Source organism: Meleagris gallopavo, chromosome 4 (assembly GCF_905368555.1).
Source record: "Meleagris gallopavo chromosome 4, MGAL_WU_HG_1.1, whole genome shotgun sequence".
NCBI classification, from domain to species: Eukaryota; Metazoa; Chordata; class Aves; order Galliformes; family Phasianidae; genus Meleagris; species Meleagris gallopavo.
The window spans coordinates 14207642-14235608 of NC_139407.1; the positions used below are offsets into that span (position 1 = coordinate 14207642).

The following is a 27967-nucleotide window of genomic DNA, read 5'->3' on the forward strand; positions in this document are numbered from 1 at the left end:
CTCTCTGATTAAGACCAGACACATGATAAAACGAGACTCTGATGGGCAGGGGTAGAGCATGAAAGAAAGTGGAGGAGAGAGAAATGAGAAGGAAAAGAGTTCAAGTAGTTAGAGGTAAGCTTAAAAATAAAAACGGAGCCAGCATATTTAAAAGCATACGATTAAGAACTAGATTAAGAACTATGCAATGGCCTTGCTGAGAGATGGATGGCTTGGAAGAGAAGAGGTTGAGTTCAGCCACACTCTACAGCCACGACTTGACCTAGGTTGAGTGGTAGTCTGTTGTTTGTCATAATAAATGGTTTGATTTCATTTGGCCTTTATTCTCTCCTGAAAGTTTGTTTCTTCCCGTTTAGCAAAATGCCGTATATCCTGCAAAGGCATCATGTAAAAAGGTCTTCTGAGTGCATTTTCTGCCTAAACCAAGAAGCAACCCACATTCTTGTTGTCTGTTGCCTTTCCTTTAATGATTTCTATAATAATTTTTGGTTTTGAAGCAGTGGACTGACTTGGCCATATGCATCATTTGCAGGTTATGAGATCAGCTTGTGTGTACTTGGAGTTAACCACAGGGAAGCTCTCTGTTTCTCGTTACTCTTTTTTGGGAGGAAGCTTTTTTTTTCTCTCTGGCTGATAGGGCTAAGTGCTGGGCAAGGTTCTCCTCGGAGCAACAGAAATAACAGTGTATGCCCACTTCTTTCTGCATATGTATGAGAGCCCTTTCTATAGTCTCAAATTGCTCAATATGAAGTTTTTATGTAGTGAAATGGTATTGCCAGCATTTTCCAGCCTTTAGTCAATAGCACCCTATTGTTACTACAGGCCCCTTCTGGAGAAGTGATCCAACTGTGTTTCCCTCCAGAGACAATTCCTGAGCCTTTGCAGAATCTCTTCAACTAGTGAGAGTGCAATCCTTCGTGCTCTCTGTTGCAAGCCAAAGCATCCTGTGTTTTGTTATATTGATCCTAATCCCTTTGAATTAAAGCTTGGAACAGAGTCAAGGTGTTGACTGAGTAAGAGGGTGCCTTAATTTATTAAAACTTCGGAGAGGGCATGAGGTTAAAAAAAAAAAAAAAAAAAAAAAAAGAAAGGAGAAGGAGAGAGTGAGAGGGGCTAGGGAAAAAAAAAAAGGCAGAAAAGCAAGTCACTACTGCAGATCTCTCGATGTCTTGAGGGTCAGTCCACCTGCTTGTTCTTCTGGGCTGGTCGAGGATGTGGTGGGGCCTTGAGCCACCAGCTGTGGGATTGGCAATGCCTTCTGATGCCATATGATGGTTCCTTCAATTGTCCCAAAAGCTGTTGCTGGGTGGAGAGTGCCCAGTATTACGTGCCATGTGCGTACCATACTGGCTGCACTTCTCCCTTTGTATGGTGGTAGTGTTTGGCAGGGGGAACACCAGAGGCCACATTAAGTCAAGAGTTAGCCTTCTTGCTTCCTTTGAGCTTGAACACAATGTGTGTTTGTTCTGCACCACTCCACAAGTTTTTGTTCTGAGGCCTTCACAAGATTGTTACAGTTCAGTTTCACTAGTCACCAGCTAGCTGCAAGTCCCTCTCTTAATCAGAGTGAGAATTCACAATTTTACAGTTCTGTACAGTGTTGTGATAGTGTCTGAACCAGAAAGAAACATGACTTTATTCCCACATTGTCTCTCCAAGGAGCTGCCTGTTGCCCTACAGGATGGTGTCATCCATGTTTCAAAGGATTCTGAAAAGTAACCTGCTAGTATTTTAATGTTCTTTTGAGGGGTAAAAGAACAACCTGAACTTGTTCTCTCACTCTTCAGTGAGAAGTTACTCACAGATCCAAGTTTAGTTGCATTGACCAGCTGGTGTTCTCACAGATCTTTGGTTATTCCTCTCTGTTTGGAACATTTATCTCCAATAAAATTAAGCAGGATGTTTCAAAACATTGATATGCAACAGTGTGCACAGCACCAATGTGATACTTGTCAATACGATGAAAGATGAAAGAGACAGTATGATCATAGGACTTAAAATGTGTTTGTATTTTAAATTGCTTTAAAAAAATACTTCTAACATAATATTAAGTATGACCACAGGTAATATGAGCCAGAACACTCAAAATTTTTCAGAAAGTACTGCGGATCTAAAAATTACTGTTTACTATAAGTTGGAAACTAGTACATAATACAAACAGTATGGTTGCACCTTGCCCTTCTGGCAGTGTCCAGTAAATTTGTAGTATGACTTCATCAGTTACCAATCAGAAAACATTATGCTAAGTTACAGTACAACGTTTATTGAAAACCTTGTCACTGATTTATTACCATCATGAAGGCCTGTTATACATTTTGACGTAACTGGGTATTAATAAAAACAGAGCAGCATTAGTTCTACCTTTATAGATATTTCTGGAATGCACTGGTATTATTTTGGCTTGCTCTTATAAATTAAAAGCGTGCTCTGCTGTAACACAGTTGAATTTTTCTTCATATGAACCACTTGTACTTAAGAGAGTTCACAATAAACACAAGTTGAAGTGGCTTGGGCAGCAGCTGGCAGATATTATAGTTCGAAGTCAGATTCTTTTCTATTCCAGACTAACAGATGAGGATTCAGGACAGGTTCAGGTTGAATACCAAGAAAAAAACTCTTCTCCAAAACAGTGATAAGACACTGGAATAGACTGCCCGGAAGGTGGTGAAGTCATTATCCCTGGATGTGCTCAAGAAACATGTGGATGTGGCTCTTAGGGACGTGGTTCAGTGCATGTGGTGGTGATCAGTTGATGATTGGACTAGACAATCTTAGTGGTCTTTTCCAACCTTAATGATTCTATGACAGTTGTACTGACTCCTAGTTTTCAGTGGTATGGTAGCTATTAACACTTAATGTCATTTGGAAGCTGAATGTTGTGGATTAAAAGCATGGATCATTCTGCTAAGTTAAGAAGTTCTCATTAGCTGTAGCTAGAAAAAAGATGGTATCATTCACTGCTGTCTGAGGTGCACAGTAGTTAAGGACTGATCAGCTGCAAAAGTTGCCAGCTACAAGTGATTAAGAACAGAAGCAATTCAGTTTGTAAAGAAACCAAGCTTTTAAGATGCACATGACTAGACACAAGGTATTTGTGGTTCAGCAGGGACACATATGATGTTCCAGTGCCTTAAGATCTCTCATTTACTAAGTTCCATGTCTTCAGCACCAAGCTTTACACTTAAGTCCCCAGCGTTACCAGCCATTAGTAAAAAGCAGAATCTGCAACCCTGAGCAGAAATATTTGCAAATGACATGATGCAATTGTTCTAGTGAACTCAATATTGTCAACTCCCAGAAGTATGTTTTGGTTAAAAATAAGCTGTTAGCAGCAAACTGAACCGGGGACTACAGATTTGATGCTGCTCCACTGGGAAGCACTGTGGGAGTAGAGCTCTTTTGTTTGTAAGCATCCTCTGCAGATTTTCTGTAATTTCTTGAGATATTTCTGTGTAACCACAAGCCTTAAAGTTTTTATTGACTGCTTGTGATTCATGCAATAAGGTTTCCGTTATTTCTGTAAGCCCTGGGGCTTATGACAAAAAGAGAAAGTCCTTTTGATGATCCCCCTTGCCAAGAATTGTTCTTTATGCTTGTTATTATCAGACAAATACACAATGCAGTAACTTGGCCACCTGTGTTCTCAGAAGTAGTTGCATTGCACTTTTTTGCGTATATTTGTTTTGGTCAGATGTGTTGAAAGTGAATTTGCAGCATTAGTCTGGTGATAGGAAAAACTCCAAATTTCCTTTGTTTTTTTTTTTTTTTTTTTTTTTTTTCTTATAAAACATACTTTTTCCAAAACCACTTCTGTATTGTGGCCATGGAACACAATTCAGATCCTCAAACTACTTATTTTCTGCTTGTAAAGGCACACCTTAAGCCAGTATTACTATATGTGCAGATCTAATACTATGATTGTAATGCTGGGATTCTACATTGGAATTTGCACCAAGGCTTTGAAGTAGCAATGAAGAATGATTCTCCTTTGGAAAAGAAGTGTCATCTTGTTTTCTTATTTCAGGATGCGATTCGTAGGATTTCTAGCTACTACGTGTTTCAGTTCTCCAATGGGAATATGTCTTTTCTGGGGCTCTGTCACAGTCATGGGACAGAATAATTTTCATTGGAGTTGTATTTTTATCTCTCTGCATGTATCTTAGCTCTGTATAACGTGTACTTCATTTCCACTCATTTTTCCAAAAGAAAACTCAGTCATAAAAATGAGTAATGACTTTTTCTTGATTTGTACATCCTTAAGGCACTTCAGCACTGTTCAGTTGTGACAGACAATGCTAAGGGAGCTACACAGGCTGGGGAGCATAGCAATATGCAAAATGACTAAAGAAAAAAAAAAAGACAGATTTCATCATTTTTTGTCACAAAAAGTTATTTGGATATAAAATACCACAGAACTACTTACAGATAAAAGCACAATAAAGGCAAAAAGTCTGGACAGATCCTTGGCCTGTGATGGTGCATAGCTCAGCGTAGGTTTGTAAAACTCGAAAGAATCAGAGAAGCAAGAGGAAGCGGCCTTTCCTTGCACCATTTCACACTGCTGTCTATCAGTGTGTCGGGATCTGTGCTTTTCAAAAGAATAAATACCCTTTTGGGCATCTGCCATATTATAGATACATACAGACATGTAAAAGAAATAAAGGGATAGGAAAAGGTAAGCAACCTCTCTCCTCGAGGGCCTTTCTCGGTTGTATTTCATGTGCACAGCTGTGTCTCAGGAACTTTCGCATCCTTGGAATTTTCTTTACAATATTCTTTCCAGAAAGAAAGATCAATGAACATGTATAAATATGACATGGGAAATTCTGAAGAGCCCACATTTTTTTGCAAGAAAACCAAAGAAACATCTTGCAAGTTCTCCTATCACTGAAAAATGAATTCCAAGCTATTCCTAAAATCCCCCTTTGTGCGTACTCACTGTCTTTACTTTGCTTCTCTATGACAAAAACATTGAGTTTAGAACTCACTTGAAACAGCTGCTAGTGAAATTATCAGTAAATCTGTTAAGTTTTTAATTGTATTTGTACAACACATGGGGAACAAAAATATATATTATTTACTAGGCCAGATATATCCTGGTGTATATAATCCTACCAGCTGCCCATATCATACTGGTGAAATGCCACTTTCAGAAATGGATCTACCTAATGTTGTTTTCCTTCCTTTTTCTGAGATAATAACGTGCAACTTCAATCATGATAGTTTGTACTGTGCATGATATAAGTGTTTGCGGACCAAAACAATCACACTAGAAGCTGTTTCTCTGTCTTGAGGTGGCCTTCACAGCTTTTCCCATGACACTAGTAATCTTTTATATACTCATTCCATTGGGAAGATTGCACAGAAGAGTAATGTGGAGTTATCAGACTTATGTGTGCAGGATTTTTAAGGCTCCCCAGTGTTTCTTACTTGAGAATTAGAATCTATAGTCAGTGAAAAGACTTAAGCATAGCTGGTTACTTGGATTTTTAAGTCCCTCTGTTGATACTGAAAAAAAAACCATTGCAAATGCAGCCCTATTATGAAGCAAAGAAGATTAAGTATAACTGTTATCAACTGAGAGAGGCTGTGGGATGACTTCAGTGTTTAAAATTAAAGCAGTGTGTAGCAGGACTTCAACTTCTTTCTCAAATTGCAAGACTTGGTTTATTGGTAAATCCATGCATTCAGCATGCTCCTGCACAAGAAACACAACTAATAAGTGCTTGTACCTACAAGCACCTAAGGTATGTGGTGAGAGGGTAGCTGTGATGTGACACTATCCACTGCCAGTGCATGAACTTCCAGAGGCTTTGGGCACCGATAGCCCTGTCCCTGTAGCGCCGCAGTCTCCAATCAGCTGTATGATCCTATGTGCTGGATGAGGATGACCGAGCAGAAGGAATCAAAGTAGAAAGAGGCCATCTCAGATCAAAGGTCCTTGATAAGATGGAAGACAAATAAGTGAGATTCCAGATATTGGAAGCAGCTGAAGTAGCACGATAATTTGATTAAAACTGCAATAGAAGAGAGCATTCTGTCCCAAACGGCTCCATTTTTCATTTTAATTATGGCAAAATGTCTGCTACTGTAACACAGCAAATTTGAACCTAAGTGGCTATTTAAATAAAATTTTACAGTCTTGAGTTCAAGATCTGATCCAAAATGTTGGATGTAGAGATTTGTTTTTTAGCCTTTCATAAGTCTTTGTGAATTAAATATGGGGACTGGTGATGTAGCCATTACGTGGCTTCCACACTTCAAGTTTTTATGCACCCAGACATGGACACTAACAAGTACAGCTGCCCCACAAAAGCTGTCAGAGCTGAAGCAAAAGACTTTGGAAGACAGGCTTTTGACATCTGTGGATAGGAAAACAGCTGTGAGATACATAAATATGTTTTCTGGCTACCTCTTCAATAATTCATGCAATTGAATGTTTCTTTTTCCTCCAGCATGTTATTTCCGGCCACCCTCAGGTGCATGGCTATATCACTGAGGCAGTTTAAGTGTTATTTACTTAGCCAAAATTTCCTTCAGGCTCCAGGTGGTAGGATATAGACAGTGCAGGCTATTGGTGGAAAGAAGTGGGGATGTGGGAGGCTGCCATTAAACTATAGGAGAAGGAACACAAAGAAATGAGGAGAGGTTCTGGGAAAGCAGGGTCTTGGAACTCCCTGGGTTCTCTGTGTAGTACAGACTTTCATATTGCATCCATAAATATCAATTTACTACTTCAGTAATTTCCTGAAAATTGTCCAGTATATACTTGATGAACAGTTGCTGGTTATCTTGTTCACAAAGTATCTCCACTGGAATCATAAAACAAGCACCAAAACTTACTAGCAAATTGCTTTTGCACTTGAGAGGGGGCAGTATCAAACAGCTTATGTTTAGAAATTTCTTTGTGCATAACATTGTTTTCTGTGGCTTTACATGGCAACAACCAACATAAACTATTGAGTGCCTCAACCTAACAAAATACAGTCATCTCATAAGTATTTTAATCTGAAGGACAAGAAAATGAGCTCAACGCTTCTCTGAATTCATATACGATATCCCAATACATCAAGAGATGGACTACTCTTCAGAGCTGTTCAGCTTAGAGAAGTACCAAATATTTGTCAAATACCAGTGTAGTCCCATACCTGAGGATGTTCACACTTTCACAGATGTAAACTAGATAGTCAGGACAGGCAGAAGACAACAGGCCCTACTGTACTAACAGAACAGGACCTCTATCATAGATTATTCCTGCCAGTGCATCCTCTCCTCCCTGGTTCCAGCATCACTCTGGTCACATTACTCCTACCCATCCCACTGGCCAGCAGAGCACCAATAGTGGACTGCCAGGTTGAAAACCTTGTTACAGGCAAAGCTGAACATCCTTCATGAGCTGTACAATACAAAATATATTGGTTTTATTAAAATTATTTTGTCATTTTACAAAAAAATACATGCAAGGTGTTTTTTTTTTTTTTTTAATAGCATAATGGTGACATCAAAGTGAGCTTTGTGGGACAAACGGACCAGAATATTATTCTTGGTCATTAAGGAGGAAGGAATGGTAAACTGCAACACAGAAAAAGGGGAAAAACTTCAACCAGGTAAAAGACCTCCTTCTTGCTCTTTTATGTTCTTCAGAGTAAATAGCAGTCAAAACAAGTTAACCTTTTTGCCAGTATGTAACATTTTGTGGCAGTTTGTCATCCAATGAGTTCAGCAGGAAGAAAATTAGGCTCAGTGTTTTTCCCAGGTGGGCTTATGTACTGCTTAAGGGCAAGACAGGTAAGGAAAAATACAGCTAAACTTGGTAGGGCAGGGTTTGTTTTCAATTTTAATGATGTGATGTTGGTTTCCTTTCATTATTTGTGCAATCTGCAGAATCAGAAAGCCTTAAAAGTGATGGCACATTTGGACACTAAAACCTAAGCTATAATTCTAGGTAGCTACAAGAGGGAGATGGAATTTAGTGTTTCTGCTAGGCTGCCACATACAAAGGGTTTTTTGTACTTCTGATGGTCAAGATAATTGAGAACCTAAATACTATCTTTAATTCTCTTATTTGGAAAAAAAAAAAAACACCAAAAAAACATCTAGAGATTGAATCCTTAATTGAATTCTTAGGGCTACATCCTCAGGCAATTCCCATTGATTTTGACAGTTTTCAGGCATCTTTACTAAGTCCTTTCAGGATGTAGGTCTTAATCTCAATCAAGCTTTTCCTTCCAAGGACCCTGTGGAAGCCCAGAAATAAGTAAGAAATTTTAGCTTCCCCTCCTCATATATACACCAGATGGAGAAAAGACTAGAAATAAGATTTTAATTGGTAACTTTTCATGTGTCTAGAATGTTTAATCTACAAGAAGAAGTTACTTTTATAAGTCCCTAAACACTGGTAAATAATGGATAAGGATTTAGAAAAAAAAAACCTATAAGAAAGAGGGCCAGGAAGCATTAATAATAGAGATAGCAATAATGTAACATCCTTGATTTGACCAGGAATCGTTTGTGAAAGGCGTTAGCTTAGCAGTACAGCAATTATCTCAAGTTCATAAAAACTTTGCTCAGCAGCAGGTGGTGCTATTCTGCTTTTTAAAAGAATCTTATTAACTACTAAAATATTAATTAAGCTCTGATTGAAAGTAAAATTCAATCAGATAAAAGTACCTATTTTCTCAAGCTATAAGCTATTTCTGGGGCTGCTCTTTGCCTTATGTGTTCATATTTTTAAGAAGTAGATGATTGTCTGTACACCTGATAAGAAAATTTAAAAAGTTTTTAGTTTTAAAAATAATTCTACTTAAGTTATGATTAACCTGGCAATATAAATTGTTTAGTCCAAAAAACAAATGCTACCTATGCCTCTTCAAGCAAGAAAAATCAGCTGAATTCAAAAGCACTGGTTGTGAAATAGCACATAAAATGTACAAGCAAATTTTGGAATTATGGACTGGATATTGAACTTGTTCTCTATAATTTTCCTTGTTATATTTTATCAGTCTTTGCAACATATTAGTTTTATTTATATTAATTTTATTTATATTAATTTTTAGGTCTTTTTCTGAGAGTAAATGATACATTGATGCGAGCTGAGTGACGCCATCCTACACTGCAGATTATCAATTGTGCTGATTGTGGAATGGAAACAGCAGAATGCAAAGCTACTTTTTACACGTCTTGAAGAGTGATTTTTAACAGTCTGATAGTAATAGGACTAGGTGATGTAGTCTAATAGTGATTTAGGCTAGGTGTTAGAAGGAAATTCTTTACTCTGAGGATGGTGAGGCCCTGACACAGCTGCCCAGAGAAGCTGCGGATGCACCATCCCTGGAGGTGCTCAAGGCCAGGCTGGATGGGGCCCTGGGCAGCTGAGCTGGTGTGTGGCAGCCCTGCCCACAACAGGGGGTTGGAATTGGGTGGGCTTTGAGGTCCTTTCCAACCCAAGCTGTTCTATGAATCTATGATTCATTCTATGACTCTATGAAAACCCACCTGTGCCACAGCTGCCTTTTAAACAGAGACAGGCAGTAGCAGCCTAAGTACACATCTTGTGAGTGATAACCTATCCTGTTGTCTGAAAACAAATATCCACCTGACAAAATTGCTGTCATTATCCAGTAGTAATCAGCAGAAGACCAAGCAATACTGGAAACAAGCCAACATAGACTTGAAGAAAGTTCCTACACAGAATTGCAGAATTTATGCATATTTGTCTGTTACAGGTCACAGAAAAACAACATTTGGAATTATCTGTGGTTTTAATACAGCAGAAGCACATTTGGTAATGAACCCATTTACCAGAAACAGCAATATAACACTGAATGACACAGTGCTAACTGACCGGTTTCTTTATTGGTTTTCATCCTCTGTGGTAATGTATAGTCCCTCCTTGCCCACTATATAATACAAGCAATTTTCTATTTATAAGTAAAAGGGAAAATACATATGACCCTCTCAGATGGAAAAAAAAAAAAAATCCGCAGGCTGTCAAATCTCTGTATTTTCAGATGAGCAGAAAATGTGGTCTCTGGTTTGTTATTCCTGGATCCCTTCATTTACCATAGCTTAATGAAATAAGAGATGTGAACTTGATACTGAGCTGCCCCAGTTTATAGCTTGGCATAACAAAATAAATGGAAGAAGACAGGGGCTTAAGTTAATATGTTGGACTGTGAATTGCAGCTGGTAGGACACATTCACAGTGCCTGCTTCGCTGTCTGTTACAGGAGTGGCTTCATAAGGAGAGACGTGAGGAAGGATGCAATAGTCAGAAAAGTAACCTTGTGCTCAATCAAGGTTTGTCACAGTCCTTAGTTTCTGAGCTAAGTACAGTAAAACACAACATTCTTCACTTGTAGGCATGATTAAACTGAAATAACAGCTTTTCCTATGAATGTATCACCAGGACAAAAAACAAAAAGAGCAAATACAAACCAAGAGGAATCAATCTTACTTGCTTAGCACTCCTTATTTCAATCAGATCCCCTACAGTCTAGTCACAACTTTTGTTTTAACCAAATGGAGTTGCAGCTGACTCACCTCCACACAAGCTTCATACTTATCCCATCCCGGGTTTGCAGCCAACAGCAGCTCAGAGTTGGCAACTTTGCAGTATTTTGGGCTAAAGAAGTACATGCTGACTCATGAGGAGTGGAAAAGTAAAATATGTGTAGAACTGATTCATAATTATCTAATATTTCATTCTCCAAATTCAGTGGAATGATCGGATACTTTTCCAAAAGATTTCAGCTATCCACACAGAGCTAACAACTCATGGCTAATGATATAAGAGGCAAATGATAAGCACAAAGCAATGATAAGCTGATTTTCATCTCACGTAGCTAATGAAAGCAGATAAGTCTTTGATTCCCAAGCACACTAAAACTTACTAGCCAACTCAAAGAGGGTGTTGCAATATGGCAAAAGTAGCTTTTTTTTGTCTTTTCCAAAAAAGTGTGATGATCCAAGGACTTCTGAGACTGATCCTACAGGGAATTGTTTCATACCCAAGAGACTAACAACTACTTATTTAAGAAAAAAAAAAGTAAAAACACTATGTCAGAAAGAGATCTCTTTCATAAGCAGAGCATCACAATACTTTGCTATTTCTTTTACATAAGAAGCACCAGAATAGCTCTTGAATGCAGTCAAAGGGCCTTCAAAAGGCAGCTCAACTGGCAGTAAAAGTGCACAGATGGAAGGGGAGCCCAGGCATGCTACAATTATTTTGCATGCCAGGGTGCCTGCTAAAATTCATTTCTGTTGTAACTGCTCTGTTTTTACCAGGCTTAATATCCCTAATGCTTTTGTTTCTTTGCATTGCAGAACTTTTTAATTTTTCTCCAGTTGCATGAATTTCACTTGATTCAAAAAACACTGCAACACCACGTTCTTAATACATAGTTAAATACCAGAACTGACAAACCTCCGATGTAATGATGACCTTACTTTTCTGTGGCATATTGTACACGTACTAAAATCTTGCTGAAAATACAATAAAACAATACTTTATATTCCAGGGAACCTTTAATCTCTGACTCTACTAAAATAATTCTTGTAAATGTCAAAGGCAGGGGGATTTGTAGAAGTTGCTTTGAGAATTAATCCTTCCAGCACTGAACTCTCTTTTAACTTTAGAAGCTCGCATGCAGCAAAGGGAACATAAACTTATCCAGGGGAAAAAAACTGTACAGCTCTGAATGTATTCATTGTATCACTGTTGAATTTCTGATCCCTTTTTCCAGTTGTTATCTGCAAATATTGAGCTTAGCCACACTAAATGTGATAAAATTCTAATTATTATCGAGGAAAACATTCTATTTTTCCTGTTTATCAGCAACAAGATATTGTCATTCTGTATCTGTTATTTCATAATCTACGTGCCCCCCCCTTCCCCTTTTTTTTTTCCATTTCAGCTCTCTTTTTTATGCTTAAATGCTTCTTTGGTGAGTTGTAAGCAATTCTAATGCAGGTTTTCACAATCAACTTTAGGCTTGAGTACAAATATTAGTATTAGACGATAGGTCAGCATTAGCTGGTTGTAAGTAACACAAGACAACAAGTGGACTCCTGTGAGAAGGATCACGAGGACAAAGGAAAAATGACAAATATCCTGGACAAGCCTTCCGGCGATGCCGTGGGGGTTTGATGGTAATGTCTGGTCATCTTGTTCTCTACAAGCAAACTCCAGCCCTACCAACAAATTTTGCATTGCCCTAAGCAAATTGGGAAACCCAACACCAAATTAAACATCACTGCTCCCTCGGGCATAAAAACAGTATGAAGAACAAAAAATATTTGTACCAAAGTAAATCTGTGCCGCTTACTGCTCTGCTGCTGTTATGTAATGCTGAGCTCATAACCATGTATAAAGGACTGATGGGAATGCAGTGCTCCAGATAAGCTGTTCAAATCCCAGGTCTATGTTAAATTCTAGACTAACCTTTACAATCTTAGCATGCAAATGAAGAGATTTTTGCTTCTCGTTTGCCTGAGAATAATAAACACTGCTAGCAGCTCTGGTTCTTAATCATGCTGCAGTCAGATGTTAAGCTGCTGAAGGCTGATTATTTCAAGTTACAAAATATTTTTTAATTAACTGATGCTACTTTCAGCAGCACCAACTTCACTTTTCATTTTTCCAGTTCAGCTTAAAAGATCTTCATTTACTCTTTCCCAGTTTCACAAGTCTCATTTACCATAGCAGACACACTGTGAGAACACAAAAGTAGCTCTGTAAATGGAGAAAAATTTCTCTTCCTGCCATCTGATGCATACTTCCAAAAACATTTGTAGGTGAAACACTCCAAGTTTTCATAGCATGTTGCCCATTGATGTAGTCATCCAGAAACCTGAATTGTGCCTGAGTGGTATCTCAGGGGATACCTGAGATGGCCTGAACCACTGATTGATCACTTGGGGAAAAGATCAGCTCAGCCCTGGAAGCACATGTGAAGGCAATTCGGCTGTGTGACCAGAAGAGGTGGAGCCTGGCTGCACCTCTTTTAAACCCCACTTAAGGGCTGATTGCCAGTAGGGAAGGATCTTTATCTGGTGTTCCCTTCCTTGTATAGTTTTTCCCTGCGTGCCTATGTCTTTGGAGACAGGTGAGCATTCTTTTCCTGTCTGTCTCGTTGCTATTCCACTGCACTACTCTCCCCAACTGTAACAGTGTGGTATTTTAGAAAGCTCTTCTCACAGTGCTTGGTGTAGAAACGTTATGGTTATTTAGAGACTGAACACCCAAAGCTCCATCAGTCACTGCTTCTTAGATCTAGAATACTGACACACTCTCAGTTCTCCTATCACCACAGCCCTGGTGCTACAAAGCATGGCAGAAGTTTTAGAGTTGTAATCCTGGATAGTACTGGTGCTGTTGCCCATCTTAGACACAGCAATTTGGCTGTGGGTAGTACCCCCATCTCTGAATGCAGTAGGATTTTAAGGAGATTGCCCTTCCCTTATAATTTTTAGCTAGTATAAAAGGAGGAAAAAAAAAAAAAAAAAAAAGGATGCTAAGAGAATCCTATTCCTGTTCATGGATTCCTGGTAGTCCTAAAATGACTCTACAGATTGAGTTGTTGCCACTGCGTCTTTAAGGCAAAGTCTTCAGAAAGCTTGGAACTTTTGTTTGAGGTAATGGCCAAAATTCCATAGATTTGGATGATAAAACATGCAATAGCTTACGATTTGTTACTCATCTTGTATTATACAGTAATTCTCCTCCTAATGGTCCTTCTAGAAAACATCATCATTTTTGTCTTACTATAATTATCTCAAGTACAGTAATTGAGAAACGAAATCCTCTATTTTCACTAACTGATTGCAAGCTCTTACTAGCTATTGATCTTAAATTGCTTATAGAAGAAATCTGGATGATGTGCTCAACTGAAGCATCACAGAAAACGGACCTCCCTCTAAATGGGAGTAGAGAACACAAACGATGGCCATGCACAGGTGAGAACTAAGAACAGCAGAGATTTGGGTCACATCTCCATTCAGCCAGTGCACTGTGTCAGATGGGAAATTGTTAAAGGGCCCTGCAACTCTCTCTTCATCTGGAAGGACTTGTAAGTTTATATATATATATTTGGGGGGAGAGGGGGAAGGGCAAAGGCTGGACTAGATTTTGTGAGATTGACAGTCTTAGCACTGATACCTAAGGAAAGAGAATCAACTGGATAATTCGATTCCCTTAACCAACAGGAAAGCAAGTGGGGAAAAAAGGTCTTCTCGCCCCGCGGGGAGGCTCTGGAACGAAAGAGTTCTACGGCTGTCAGTTTGAAAGGATCCCACCGAATCTGCGACAGAACGCCGTTTCCTGAAAGCCGCTCCCCGCAGGTGAGGACCGGGACGAGGCAGGCGTCAGGAGGCCCCAGCGGCCCAGCAGCGGCCCGGCCCTACCGCCCCCGCCCCTCGGCGCGGGCTGCGCTTCCCCCGCCCCACGGCGGGCTCGGGGCCGGACGGGCGGGGCGGCGGAGGCGGGCGGCTTGAAGGGTTCCCACCTGCCCGCTGCCGCCCGCCCGCAGTCCCCTGTACCGCGGGGCGGGCGATGAGGGGGCCGCGGGCGGGCGCGATGTTCGGGGCGGGCAGGTACAGCATCCCGCGGCCCGTCACCAGGAACCTGGAGGACCTGGACTCGGTGCAGAGCGTTCTGCTGCACAGGTCAGCAGCGGGACGGGGACGGGAGGCCGTGGCGGGGAGCGGGCCCCTCGGTGCAGCCCCGCTCGGAGCGAGGGAGGGGCGGGCGGCGCTGGGGCCCGAGCTCCCCGGCCCTGCGGAGGGGCTCCGCGCGGCGGCCTTTTGTTGCCGGGGCAGGAAATGAAACGGGCCGAGCCCGTGTCCGCCCTCGCCTTCTCCGGGCGCTCGGGCTCCCGCGGCCCCTCGGCAGGCAGGTGGGACGGCGCGCCCGGCTCCGCGGTAGCCCTGGGAGAGAGCGCGGCGTATGACGCGGGTGCAGAGATCGAGGCGACAGAAGCTGTTAGATCGGTTCGTGAGCGCTGGGAGCGCTCCTTCAAGGAGAGGAGGAAAAACTGAACTCGCGAGCAGATCTGAGGTGGGCAATCGTTAGTCAGTGTGCGGGAGAAGCGCTGCCTGCTTTATCCCTGCCTTCCTCATCTCTAACGTGCAACGTCCCGCGCTGTTCCATCACAGACAAATCGTAGCGGTACCACCTTATCCGATGGACCGTCCGTGGGGCTCTGAGAGCCGCCTCGGTGCCGCCTGCTTTGTGCTTAGCTGTAGGAGGGAAGCACCGACAGAAGCGCGTCCGCTCTGTGGAGTGCCCGTTTCCTCAAGTATTTTCTTGGCCGTGCTGATCTATTTCCCACTAAAGAAAAAGTGCGCTCTCGCCCAGTGCCAGCTCCAAACAGTTATTGCTATGGGAACTGCCAACTGATTCTTAGCTCAGCTTCTCTCCAGCTGAAAGCACCCAACTGAATGAATAGTTTGCTTGAAATGCCTGAGAATGAAAGCAGTGCTTGCAGCAAGCGGAGTGCTCTGCAATTGGGCTGTTTCTACGCTGCTCTCTGGAGCAGCTCTGTAAGCAGAAAAACTTGCCTGTATGCTACCAGAGATCCTCTGGTATCTGAAATGCCGTGAATGCATTTGTTAGTGTCTTGATAAAGAAACATCTTGTTTTGAAGTCGAATTAAATACGCTGCCCAGTGGTATTGCTTACATCAGTGCAATTTCAGTGCAATCAGGTACTTATTCATACGTGAAATATTTGCATGTTGACATTGCAAACAGTCACTTCATTTCAGGCGTGCTGCTATGTGCAGCAGGTGATGCTGAAAGAGCTTGAAGGTTTCAAGTGAAGTAAAAACAGTGGGACAAGTCGTATTTGAAATTACAGCTGCTTTCCATGCTAAAGGGAGCTCTTAACCATACAAGACTTTTCCTCAAAGGAATGAGACAGTTGGACTACTGCTCCTGAATTCTCTGCCACTGCCCTCAGTTGCTTTTATGCCCTTGTTCTGAAATACTATTTGTGATCCATTTAAACAGTTGCATAGAAGGGAAGGGATGCAGGAGCTTTAACAAAACAAAGAACAGTCAATTTTATTTATGCAGTATTGATTTGTTTTCGTATAAAAATTCAATTATTTTGGTCATAAAGGTAGCTTTCATTCTCCACAGTCTGTTGAAATGTAAATTTGCCAATTAAGATGAGTTCCAGTATCCCTACTCAATTTGTGCTGCTTTGCTGCGAATGTTGGCTATGCAGTTATGTCAGAAAAGCTGTGAGCAGCAGCTCTTGTAATCATAGTCTTATTTGTGTAATCTTGTGTCAACCTTACTGTAATCACAAAATCTTGTTTATTAAGAAAAGCCTATGAAAAGTGCCTTTTGCCCCTCTTAAAGAAAGAAAGGCTTTAGTTGAGTAGGGAAAGCTGTACTGTTGTCATTAAACTTGAACAAAAAGGAATTCATTCCTTTTTTGTATTTTTGCTGATGCTGTGTACAGGAGAAATAAAAATTGAATAGGACTTCCCAGCTGAAAGAACTGGAATAGGTTCTGCTTAGCAGTCCACTACTTTTTCCTGTTTGTTATCCTTCAGATGTTTGAGTAAAGGTGCTAACCTTAAGAAACAGAGATGAAAGTATTTTTCTCTTAGTACTGGTTGCTTGCAATGTATCATGTCTTATTTATAGTCTATCATTTTATGTCTGCCCAGTTGTCAATAGAGTCATGTCGGAAATATTACTGGAGTTGAAAACTCGTAGAAAGGAAAAAACGAAGGCATAATGAGCAATTTAGGCTTTCTTATTTAGTCATTGATAACTAGGAGCTTGTAACTTGAACTAAGTAAAAGCAAAGGGACGCTTAAAATCTTGATTAAAAATGGTGACTAGATGAAGAACAGATTCTGTTGTGAGGTGCAATCACTAGAGAATGTTCCCAGCTTACAGCAGCACAATTGAGACGGTGCTGCAGTCACTTCTACTGTTCATTCACACCAGCACTTAGCAGAGGAAATGACCCTGAAGAGGCACGGGAGGCAGCTGAAGGCTCAGTACCCCATGATCCAATGTAGTTTCTGGATAGTGTATTGGCATTACACAGGCCAATAAACTGGATGCTCCTAAGTGTCAGACAGAGTTCCCTTGTGGTGAATGGAGCAGTCATTTGCTCCTGTATACAAAAGACCTAACGCTGCCCCTGTTTTTAGCTTTGTGTTGAACAGAGCACAGCTACATCCATATTCAGGTCTAGCACACCTTCTTGAACGTGAATCAGTGAAATCAATCTGACATACTGTCAGTGAATCATAGGTCCTGGTGAAACTGCTGAAGTTTGGAGTAACTATACATGACCCAACAGGACAAATTAGAGTAGTTACACAAATGCTAACTTTTCCTGTGCTCTTACAACTAACTGCTAGAAAAGATGGCAACTCCAGTCTCCTTTTTTCGTCAGGGTGGAGAAATCAGTTGTTGATGTATAACACTGGAAAAACTGTTAGTAGTTGAAATTTTCAAGGACATGGATAGGGATAGGAATAGGAGATAAGTACTCCTTCAGCCAGACCTAAATTGAAGTTGTATGCTTTTTTTCCTCCTTCATTAGAAAGGACCAGTATACCTCATTGATATGTCCTATGCATTATCCCCTTTTAACTACAATCTGCTCCTGAACACAAATGTGGATCAAGATAGACTTATTTTTAGAGTGTGATACATTTTGAAGCATGACATTAACCCAAAAAGAAACAAGGAATTTCCAAACATAAGAGTTAGTTCCTCCAGAAAAACCTTCAGGCAAAAGAGTGTTAAAAAGCACTCTTCTAATCCTTTACTCTTTTAATTATTCCCCTTTAAATGTCCGTTAACCAGTTGTTCAGTAAGAGTGAGCAGTAGGGCGGTAGCAATGATGTTCTGTGGCAAATTTTGACCATCTGCTTGTCAACAATAGCAACAAAGTGCAGAAGGGTTAGGGGTACTTTAGCGAGAAGCATCAGCCCAACCATTTGGCCTAAATGTAAAGGATCTACCAGAAGACAAATTGTTTCAAGTCTTTTCCTAGTATTTATGCACAAGAAATGATGGGAAGCTTTCTTAAGCAGGATGGTGTGGGAATGTTTCCTCACTCAAATGAAATCCTGCTGCGTGAGATAAATCCTTCAATTTTTAGTTGTTCCCACAGCACCAAAACCCCATGTTCATTTCAGAAGTGTACTTAAGTGATTCCCAACTATCTCAGTGAACTAAAATCTTCCAGCATCCTTTCCTCCATGATAAGTTTATCCCTGTAAAATTGCAAGCAGTGTAAGACCGCTTCCACTTTTTGGAGAGCCTGTGTTACTCACTTATTGAGCAAACAACTGAAAACAATTAACCAACTCTTGAACTCAGTGAAATTTGACATAAGTAAAAGGATAATCTAGCAGCTGTAACTTCTCTACAGAAACACTTCAGTGTAGTATTTACTGTATTAAAAGTGCTTGCAAATAGTAGTGGAATTAGGGTGGATGGAACTGTATCTCATCTACCTCTTCTAAAAAAGTAACTCCTGCAGTATTTCTTCTAGAATATTATAACTCATCAGGCTCTTTGGGAAATGTTGTTTATGCAGATTCTGCTTTTTGTGCAGTAAATTGTTTGGAAAATTGGGTATTTCTAAAACATTTTTCCACCTGTTTTTCTGGAAGCAATAGAAATTACACAAGTTGTTGCATAGCTTGCATTCTGGCAATTGGAAACAAAGATCTAATTTATTTTAAGAATCATCTACCATGCTTGAATTATATACTCTGCATAAAGTGGTTCTTGCCAATTTGGTTAATTCTTTTCACTCTTTCTACCATGACTTGTCCTAACTTGAATAAAATCATGCTGGAACAAACTTGCCTCTTTTTTTCTTTAGGTAGGGAATATTTGTCTTCTCCCTTAGATAGTTGCTTATTCAGAAAATCCACACAACAGTAACATTTCCTTGAAAGAAGCTTTTCTACAGGCGTATCAGAATTGCTGCAACATTTGATCTAAGTATTTCTAACTACTCTAGTTGAAGTTGAATCACTGGGACACAAGTCCAAACCGTTCCTGTCTGTTAATTCACTTGAAATCACGTTGATCAACAAATGCTTCCCTAAGACAGTTTCAAAGGCAGGAATCTCACACCAGAATTCTGCAACTCTAGCAAAATACTGCAGTGCTATAAAATCTCACAGCTGAGGCTGTGCAAGCATCCCACTGAGCAGAGATTAAATCCAACACGTTAAAAATGTTCCAACAATTATTCTCCATCCCTTCCCTTATTCACCATGCGTGTCTTGATAGGTTTATTGACACAGCTACACAGCGAGTTGCCTGCAGGGCTGCCATGGGTCTTGTTTTTCATGCATGTGAATAATTAAAGCCCTGAAAACAGAGTTGCTTTTTGTTTTTCTATCTCTCTACTGTGCATTTACTGCTTTTAGAGGCCAAAACACGTAGCTGGTTTGGCTGTGCCTCACATCCCTGCCTTTTTCGTCACTTACCTGCTGTCCTAAGTTAAGAAGCCATCTTCGTCTTTTGTGCTTCTTTAAATGATGATGGGATGTATTCTGCTGCTAATGGTTTGATGGTGAAAGTCAGTTTTTAATTGGATTTTCTTTCTCCAGATAAGTTTTTGATTATAAGCAATGCTTTGGAGTTCAGCCCGGGCCTGTGGTTCCATCAGGAGTCTCTTTTATGGGGCTGTTGCTGAGGCCTTGGTAACAGACAACCAAATGTTCTATTCTCCATTACATTTTCAGTGCTGGCCCACTGAAAGATGCTCAGAAGTCCACTGAGACTCGGATGTTGCTGCTGAGGGAATAACAGGGGAGGCTGGGCGCTTCCAAGCCTCTCTTATTCCGTTTAGCCCGAACACAGAGGAGAGCGGCCCTCCCAGCTCGAGGTCGCACTAACGCTTCCCGCACGTTGGCGGGGCCCTCACAGGCGGAGCTGCGGCCGTTAACTCTCGCGCGCGGCACTGCCACGCGCTTCCCTCGTCTCCATGGCGCCGGGAGGAACCGCCAATCAGAAGGCGCGGCGCCGGTCACGTGCGGGCGGACAGTCATGGCGTCCGAGGAGGACGGCGCGAGCGGAGGAGCTGCAGGCATGGAGCCGCTGCAGGATGGCAGAGCGGGGTGCGCGGACTCCGGCAGCGAGAGCGGCTCGGACAGCACCTCGTTGTCCGTCAGCTCCGAGTAAGGGCGGGACAGGGTGCAGCCCGCGGGGAGCGCGGATGGGCTGAGCGTTGGCGGGCATCATTTTGGGCAAGAGTGAATAAATGCGATGTGCGTGACATTTGTCCTACCTGCAGCACCCTTACGCGCCCCTAAGTCCCTGCGGTTCCAGGCGGAGAGCAGTATCACTGTGGGCGTTTTGTGAGCTTTTTTTCCAGCCAGACCTTTTCTCTGAGTCCTAAAGGTGCTGCGGTGTGGTGTCTTTATTATGTTCTTTGCTCAGTTGTGTTTTCTAATTAATGCTCTATTCAAGTTGTGTGCTGATGCTAGTTTTAAACAAAGCTTTATTCCTCAATGTAGTCAAATTATCTCTTTCTAGTGCAAGATTTATGAATGCATGCTAGCTTTATTCAATTATTGATATGAGTACATATGTCTCCACTGTGCTTTTCCTTGTTTGATTGCTATCGGGGCAGTCTCAAGTTGGCAGAAGAGATCTGGCTGCCTTCAGGTCAGCCTGAGTTGCACTTGGCCATTCATGAGAATCTTTCGTGTAGAATATCTTAGAAGTTTCTTACAAAGCTGCTAATACTGATTTCTACGTGCATGAAATCAGAAGCTTTCTAATGTTCACCTTAAATGTTTTGATAAACTAAATCACTGATGACTTTCCCTGCTGTGATGATTGCTGATCCTCATGCTCCCGTAACAGCGCTCTGAGGTTCATCTTGGTGCTGGGAGTGGACAGTTTGGCCTGTTGCCTCCTCAGCTATCTTTTTTTTTTTTCCTCAGCCAAAAGAGTGTGATATCCTTCAGTCTCTTTCCATTTAAGAGATGTTTATAAACTACTTTGTATTTGTCTCTGTGCTCTGGGCCTGTTCCAGGTATTATGTCTTTTAGACTATACGATCCAAAGCTGGACATGGTTGACTTGTCACCATTGCCAAACTAGAACAAAAACTTTTTATGCCTTGCAGATGGCGTTCTTGTTAATCCATCCTGCAGTTGTATTGCCTTTCCTATGCAGTATCTTGATGCAAGTGATCTACTCCAGCTGCTAGAACTCTGTCTGTAGCAGTGCTGCCTCTGTATTTTATTATTTTGTATTTCTGCATGCAAATTGTGTTATTTTGACATGTCTTAAAAAGTGTTATGTGGATTTCATTTTATTTTTTCTTTTTGTTATTTTAAGATGATTTAAAAATGCTAGTCTTGTCTTTCAGCGAGGTTGCAGAACCGTCCAGCCTTTAAATGCATAAAGGGAAAATAATGGGAGAGAACAAATAGGTTGCCATTTTTTCTCTAATCCCCATCATGCCCATGAATGTAATTACTAATTAAAACTAATTAAAACTTAGATATGAAAGAAACTTTTTTTTGCTTGCTTGCTTCCACAGAAGTCAGTAACAGTACTTTTTGCAATGGCTGGAAGGCATTTGGAGAATCTGTTTTAGTGTTTGAAAGGGATGTCTTTTTTTCCCAAAGCTGTTTTGGAAGAGTTCCCCTTCCCACGGCAAACTTAAAGCGTTAAACTTTTAATAGTCAGGAGATCGTATGCTTTCTTGCCTTATACTGTCCATATACCTTCCCTGCTTGAAGTAAGTAGATGTCATTTGCAGAGCAGTCTTTCTTATCAGTGCTATCACTGCTTATTTTTCTTTGTTTCCCAGTGATCTTGAGCCTGAATGGTTGGATGGTGTGCAGAAAAATGGGGAGTTATTTTATTTAGAAATGAGTGAAAGTGAGGAAGAAACTTTACTTCAGAATGCCTGTCCAGAAATACAGTCGGTGAATCACGTCAGATTTCGTGAAAATGAAGCCGAAGTTATTCAAGAGGGATCACGGAAAGAAAGAAAGTATGAACTGAAGAAACTGACAAAAATATTAAAGAAGAAGAATCTTTTACCAAAGCATTCTAGTAAAAAAGGAAGTGGAAGCTGTAATGTGCGCTCCAGTGGTCCAACTTCCATATTGAAACACAACTCCACTCAGAAAATGGGTGAAATACAGCAGAAGTACAAAGATATATATGTTTATGTAAATCCCAGAAAACTGTTGGAGAATGCTGGAGAAGATGAGCAGCACAGGCTGCTAGAGGCCTTGGTAGGAATTGTCCATCAATCTTCATGGAGCAGCAGAAGAGCAGAAAAACAAAGCAGGAAGGATAAGGTTACCAGAGGAATCAGTGAAGAGAAGCTTGTAGTACATGGCTTGGTGCCAGGCAGTTCAGCAATGAAAACAGGCCAAATCTTGATTGGTAAGTTAGTCAAGTGAACACACTCTTCTTTTAAAATGAGTATTTTTATTTTATTTTATTTTTTGAGAGGCAGCTGCTTTGAGTATTCCCAAGATATAAGTAATGCTTACAAGTACTGTTTTGTAAATTCCAGAGGTACTATTTTAAGTAAATGTCACTGCGTTTTGGTGTTTTGTCACCTATTCAATGTTACTGTATTAGTGGTTTTAAGAGTATGTGACGTAAACCAGAAGGCATTAAGGAGATGATTGTCCCTTTAGCCTACAAGGAGCAAGCATCTTCAACTTAAGAAAAAGAAGCACTGCCTCACATCTTCAATTTAATGCAGCATTTACTGTGTAGATAACTGTGCCTATGGAAAAACCTGAGTGTGCCAAATACTGTATTTTGTTTTAATTCTTTTCTACCGCTCTTCTTATAATATGCTTTGTATGGATTTTGAGACACACACAAAAAAAGAGAAAAAGCATGGAGTAAATATATTTTTTAGATTTCGTGCACAGTCTTGTTTAGTTTTTCTTCTGTCTAGCAATGAGAAGAGCTTCTTCAGCAGTTGTGATCAGCAGGCCTCTCAGCTGCAGAACGAGAAGGCAGTGAGCCAGCGGAGCAGCTCTTTTGTGTTGGTTTGGCTCTTGCCAGACGTAAGGCAGTGCAGCTAAGTAACCTGGCAGGAAACAAACCCAGAAGAAAAACTGTTCATCTAGTTTTTGCTGGTGCGCTGAGTTAAACCGGGTTGCAGAAAGCCTGACAGGCACCAGAGCTTGAATAACATACAGCAATGAACTTTCCTGGCCAGTAGTGAAGGAGCAGATGCACATGCTCCTATTTCCAGCATCAAGAGGCCAGTGAAATAAGTGACTTAGTACTCATGAACTCCCAACCTCAGAGACTGTACATGTGAGACAGCTAACTTGTGTCTGCAAGGGGTGGAAGGTGGTTAATTGCCCTTGAAGTTGCTCTCTACTAAGAGCAAGCATTTTGGTTAAAAGATCATGAAAATCTTAATACTTTAGTAGCACAAATTGCACAGACTCAGCATGAGTGCTTTTGGAATTCCAATGTTGTGTGTGTTAAAATGCAAATCATGCTTTGACTAGCTCATTCTTCTAGAAAAGGTCTTCAGTACATTGCTAAAGAATACTCGAGGGAAAATTGGATAACTTTCAAATGTTACCAGAAAGAACTGATTAGTCAAGAAGTGAGGGATGAAGAATGAGGGGGAGGAGGAAGAGAGTTTCAGCTTGATCTACTGTGCTTAATGGTATTTAATCTAATTAGTGTAAAGCTGGGTATTTATAACCTGTAAGTTAATTTTGGGACACACGTTTGTTACGTAACCACCTGTTTGTAAGAGCAGCTGTGAAGTCAGAACAACACAGACACATACCAAGTCCAGAAGAAAATGCTAACCTTCTCAGTGACAATGGTACATTATCTGCAGCATTCAGTGTTTCCTTGAGTTGATGAGCACAATTTTGTTTTTTGTTTTGTCTTCTCTTAAATAGAAGTTTACATTTAAGTTGATCTAAAAAGTCCAGCAACTTCATGTGTTGTAGCGCTGACAACCAATAGTGCTTTGGTTTGGGATGTTGGAAAGAAGTATTTTCAAGCATATTACAGTTATCCAGCTTTCAGTCGGGAAAATGAGCTGTATTCTGTGCCAACAGTATAAAATGTATAATTTGGAAGTATTTTTATATGAAAATTACACATCTACACTGAACACTGAGTACTCTAAAAATTTTATGTGGTGTCTAGAAACAGAGCTTTGCATAAATTAGGCGTTTAGATTTCAGTGCTGTCAGCATAAAGATATACAGTAAAAATAATTTTGATTCTCTCAGAAAAACTGCTTGGCTTACTGTCTCTGTATTGTACTTCGGACGATGAGTGTTACATTATATACCCAAAGCCTTACTTAGAAACAGCTGTAGTTTAGTGGAGGGCCTTTTTGGATCCTCACAGGAGCTGAAGTTACACAGAAAGTTCAGGAAAAAAGTCAATACAACTTTGCTTGTAAGTTTTAGGAATTTTGTTCAGAATTGTGGACAAGCACAGTGAAGTATATTTCTGGGTCAGTCTAAAACCTGATCAATATAGCATGATGTTAGCTGACTGGTTTGGGTATAACTTTGTTCATCTTCATTGACCTTCATATGCACAGATGTTAACCTGTTCCTGATATATTTTTTTTAATATTCATATTTCAGTGGCCTGCAATGGGTGATGCAGACCGTTTTTGGTTTTTTTTGCTCTTTGTTTTTAAGTGAATGCCAAGTATATTTTCCCTCTTAAAAGCCATGCTTTAAAGTGGTATACCGTGGGTTTCCTGGTGACCAGTTTGCAGTGGGTGTTGCAGGCATTTTTGTCGCACGTACTGTTACTGAATTTGATCTGTTGGCAATCAACGTAAAATTTGAAGTCATTCCAGTATTGAGAAGACAGAAACAGAGAAGAAAATTAATAGCAATTTAGAAAGTGCATTTTGCCACCTTCTTTGTGCTCAACCACCTCTCCTCTCCCTCTTCCTCATCTCAGCCCCCCCGTTCTCTCACTGTATGGTAACTGCACATCTCCATCTCTTCAGGAAGGTAATGAATGGGGTGGGAGGCTGGGATTGTACGGGTGACGCCTTCTTTCTGCCACCCCTTGCTTCTTGTTTTCCTTTGCTGCGTCATAACTCTTCCACAGGCTGTAAGCTTTCAAGGAATGAGTCCTCAGTCCTCTGTGGGCCCCAGCCCTTCCTGTAGTGGCTGCTGCACTCTTAAATACTCGGGCAGAAGTGCCACTAGCTGCCGTAGCTGGGCTAGATGCGCTATGAGTTGGCTCCACTGAGTGGCAGGAGGTGGTTCATGGCTTTCCACGCAGGTCACTGCTGCAGCACTCAGCTCCCCACATCCTGGCAGGGCTGTTTAGTAGCATAGTCTGCCGCTCTGATTTTAAAATTTGAACACTCTAGATTTTTATGTTATTTTCCACCTCACTATTTGTGTTTGTGATATGGTAAATAATAACTGAGTTACTGGTTACTTCGTCTTCTCCTTAGCAAGTTAGTTATAGGTCAGCAGTAAGTATGGTTGCCACTGAAGTGGCTGCTAAGGCTGAGTCATGGGGGAGGCTGGGATTTTTTACTTTGAATGACCAGTTAAAAAGCTGTTATTGCTTTAACATTTTTAGTAGAAATAACTGCTTTTTTCCCAATAAATAATAACTTTCCTCTGATGACTTCTTCAATTGATTCTGATACGTATCCCTTACAGCATCAAACATTAGAAAATAAAATATCTGTTTATTATTTGTGGAGTGTACTTCACTTTTTTTTAATATCGGGTATGGAAATCATAATTCTTGTTGCTATATTTTATCAACCAAGTAGAACGCAGCCACTGACTGTGTGAACATAAACATAAGTTTTGTAAGCTAAGAAACTGCTGCTTTACCTCTGTAAAAAGACCGGACTCTGTTTTTCAGTTCTTTTTAATGTTGTTTGGTTTTTTTTGTATTTAAAAATCCATTAGTCTTAAATTGTCAAATAAAAAAATCCTCATTGCTTTTAAAATTCTTGCTGTCACTTAATTTGGGATAAGAAGTACAGTTGCCTTTATCTCATGTAACTTAAGGGTCTTTTTTTTTTTTTTTTTTTGGAATAATTTCTCAGACATGAATTTCAAGAAGTTTTCTGTGGGCTTTTATTAATTCTCTTGGTGTTATGTGGGAGGGTTATTGATTTCCTCTGGATGAACGAATGTTCAAGTAGTAATCTTTTCTCCTTTCATTTGAATAGTAAAAACACAGATAGTCATTGTTGGAGGTCCAAAGCTCGAGTCCTATGCACGATATTGTTATTCAGCAATTGATTACAGATTGGTAAAACAGGCAGTTGTTGCTGGAAAGCAGAGTGCAGCATGAACTGGTTGTTTAAAACAATAATCCATTTACGTAAGCAGCTTGCAGTCATCTTCTGACAGTTAAGGTAAATAATATTGGTGGTTGTTGTTGCTTTTTGTCATTTGCTACAAGCTAAGAGTTCTGTTAGAAGAATGTTCTTGAAAGGACCACAATCCTGTAAGAGTCTGAGATTTTCCATGGGAAATTGCCATATATGGTGTATTGTTGAAAAGTCTCTCCAATGTAGAGATGTTAAGCATGCAAGATAGAAATACAGAGCTTGCGTAAGCCTTGCTGTGCTCTCACTGTGGAGTTTGGGATGTCGTTTATGTTCTTTTAATCTCCTCTTGAGGCATAACAGCATTGGTTTGGGTCGAAGCAGCCTGCTAACACATAAAACAAGTAATTGATCTGGCTTTCTTCAGTAAAATATGTTCCACGCTTTGCCTTTTTTGGAAGGGAGTATGTGAGTATTTATAAGCACTTTTATTGAGCCATTAGTAGAACAGAGGAAATTACATGAAATTAAAAAAGTCTCATTCCTCTCCCATGTGAATGGCATGGCTCTGATTTTTTTAAATTCAGATTAAAATGCTCACTTGCCATCACAGCGTGGAAGTGACGTTCACTCATCAGCCAGTACCTTCTGGCCTAATGCAGAGTTCTGCTTTTAGAAATGGTGTGTGCAGGTTTAGTTGTATGGAACCAATATTTAACAAAGGTAATAAACCTGTGCCTCATGGGACAAAGTGACAATCTGTCACTTGACTGTCTTCTGTGTCAGTTATATCACGTTAGTTCTTGGTTCTCTTTGGCACTGTGTGGAGAATGTATATGGGCATCTAATAGTTTGTGGACTAGGAGCAAGTTTTTGCAATAAATAATAGAACTCAAAACTTGATGATTCATTCTTATTGAACACACATGCACACGTGAATAGCTTACTGTATTCCTTTAAGGATACGTGTGTTTCTATATTTTTATTGACTCTAAGTTTGATATCCTGGTGCTGTCAGAAGAAAAAAAATATTTTGTCAAGTGCAGTTGCTCAAAATCTCTCTAAAAATGGAAATGAGACCTTGTCCTAATGTTCTTCATCTCGTGTCTTTCAAGCCAGGCAATAATGAGCTCAGGGACTTACAGAATGCAAGCCAATAAGAGCAGGTCAAGTGCTATTTTACATAGTATTTTATTATGCAGTATAATTTGAATTTGCAACTGTATTAATGAAAAAGCTAAAAAAAAGTTTTATGTTTCTCTATAACAAGTTTGAAAAAAAATATTTCATAGAAACATGTGCTCTTGTAATGTCTACCTCAGCAAAACAAGAAACATTCAATGCAGTCTGTGTACTTAAGAAAAGTCAATTGTGCTTTTTAGGTTTTTTTTTAATCTACTTTGTAGAGCACAAAAATGATTGAAAAATGTACTTGCGGTGCCATCTGTACAACTTTTCTATCTTCTAGCAAAATGTCTTTTTGCCTGTCATTCAGCTACGTTTTAGTCTGGAAATTGATCTAACTCTACAAATTACCAAATTTAATAAACAGTGCTAGTTAGGGTTTTTTTAGTTTATTTAATGTAAATTGATAAAATATGACTGACTTCAAATTTTGTATTTTGCATACAGTCTTTTTGATAGATTTAACATCTAAGAACCTTT

At 40.2% G+C, this 27967-nt stretch overlaps 1 protein-coding gene and 1 long non-coding RNA gene across 3 annotated transcripts in view; one reads left to right on the forward strand and one right to left on the reverse strand.

The window, feature by feature from the left end:
* Positions 1-19914, reverse strand: part of LOC104910564 (uncharacterized) — a 60474-nt gene extending 40560 nt beyond the window's left edge. The window contains exon 1 of one of the 2 annotated variants that reach the window (XR_793197.4): positions 19488-19626. This is a non-coding gene — a long non-coding RNA (uncharacterized LOC104910564). Of the gene's footprint in view, positions 1-19487 lie in introns of both variants that reach the window. The other variant, XR_014882763.1, reaches the window with a different exon arrangement.
* A 4-nt stretch (positions 19915-19918) lies between these two features.
* Positions 19919-27967, forward strand: part of INTU (inturned planar cell polarity protein) — a 39266-nt gene continuing 31217 nt past the window's right edge. Inside the window, 2 exon segments of the mRNA XM_010709585.4 lie at positions 19919-20180; positions 21830-22416. Coding sequence (XP_010707887.3) covers positions 20050-20180; positions 21830-22416 — 718 coding nt within the window. The 5' untranslated portion in view covers positions 19919-20049.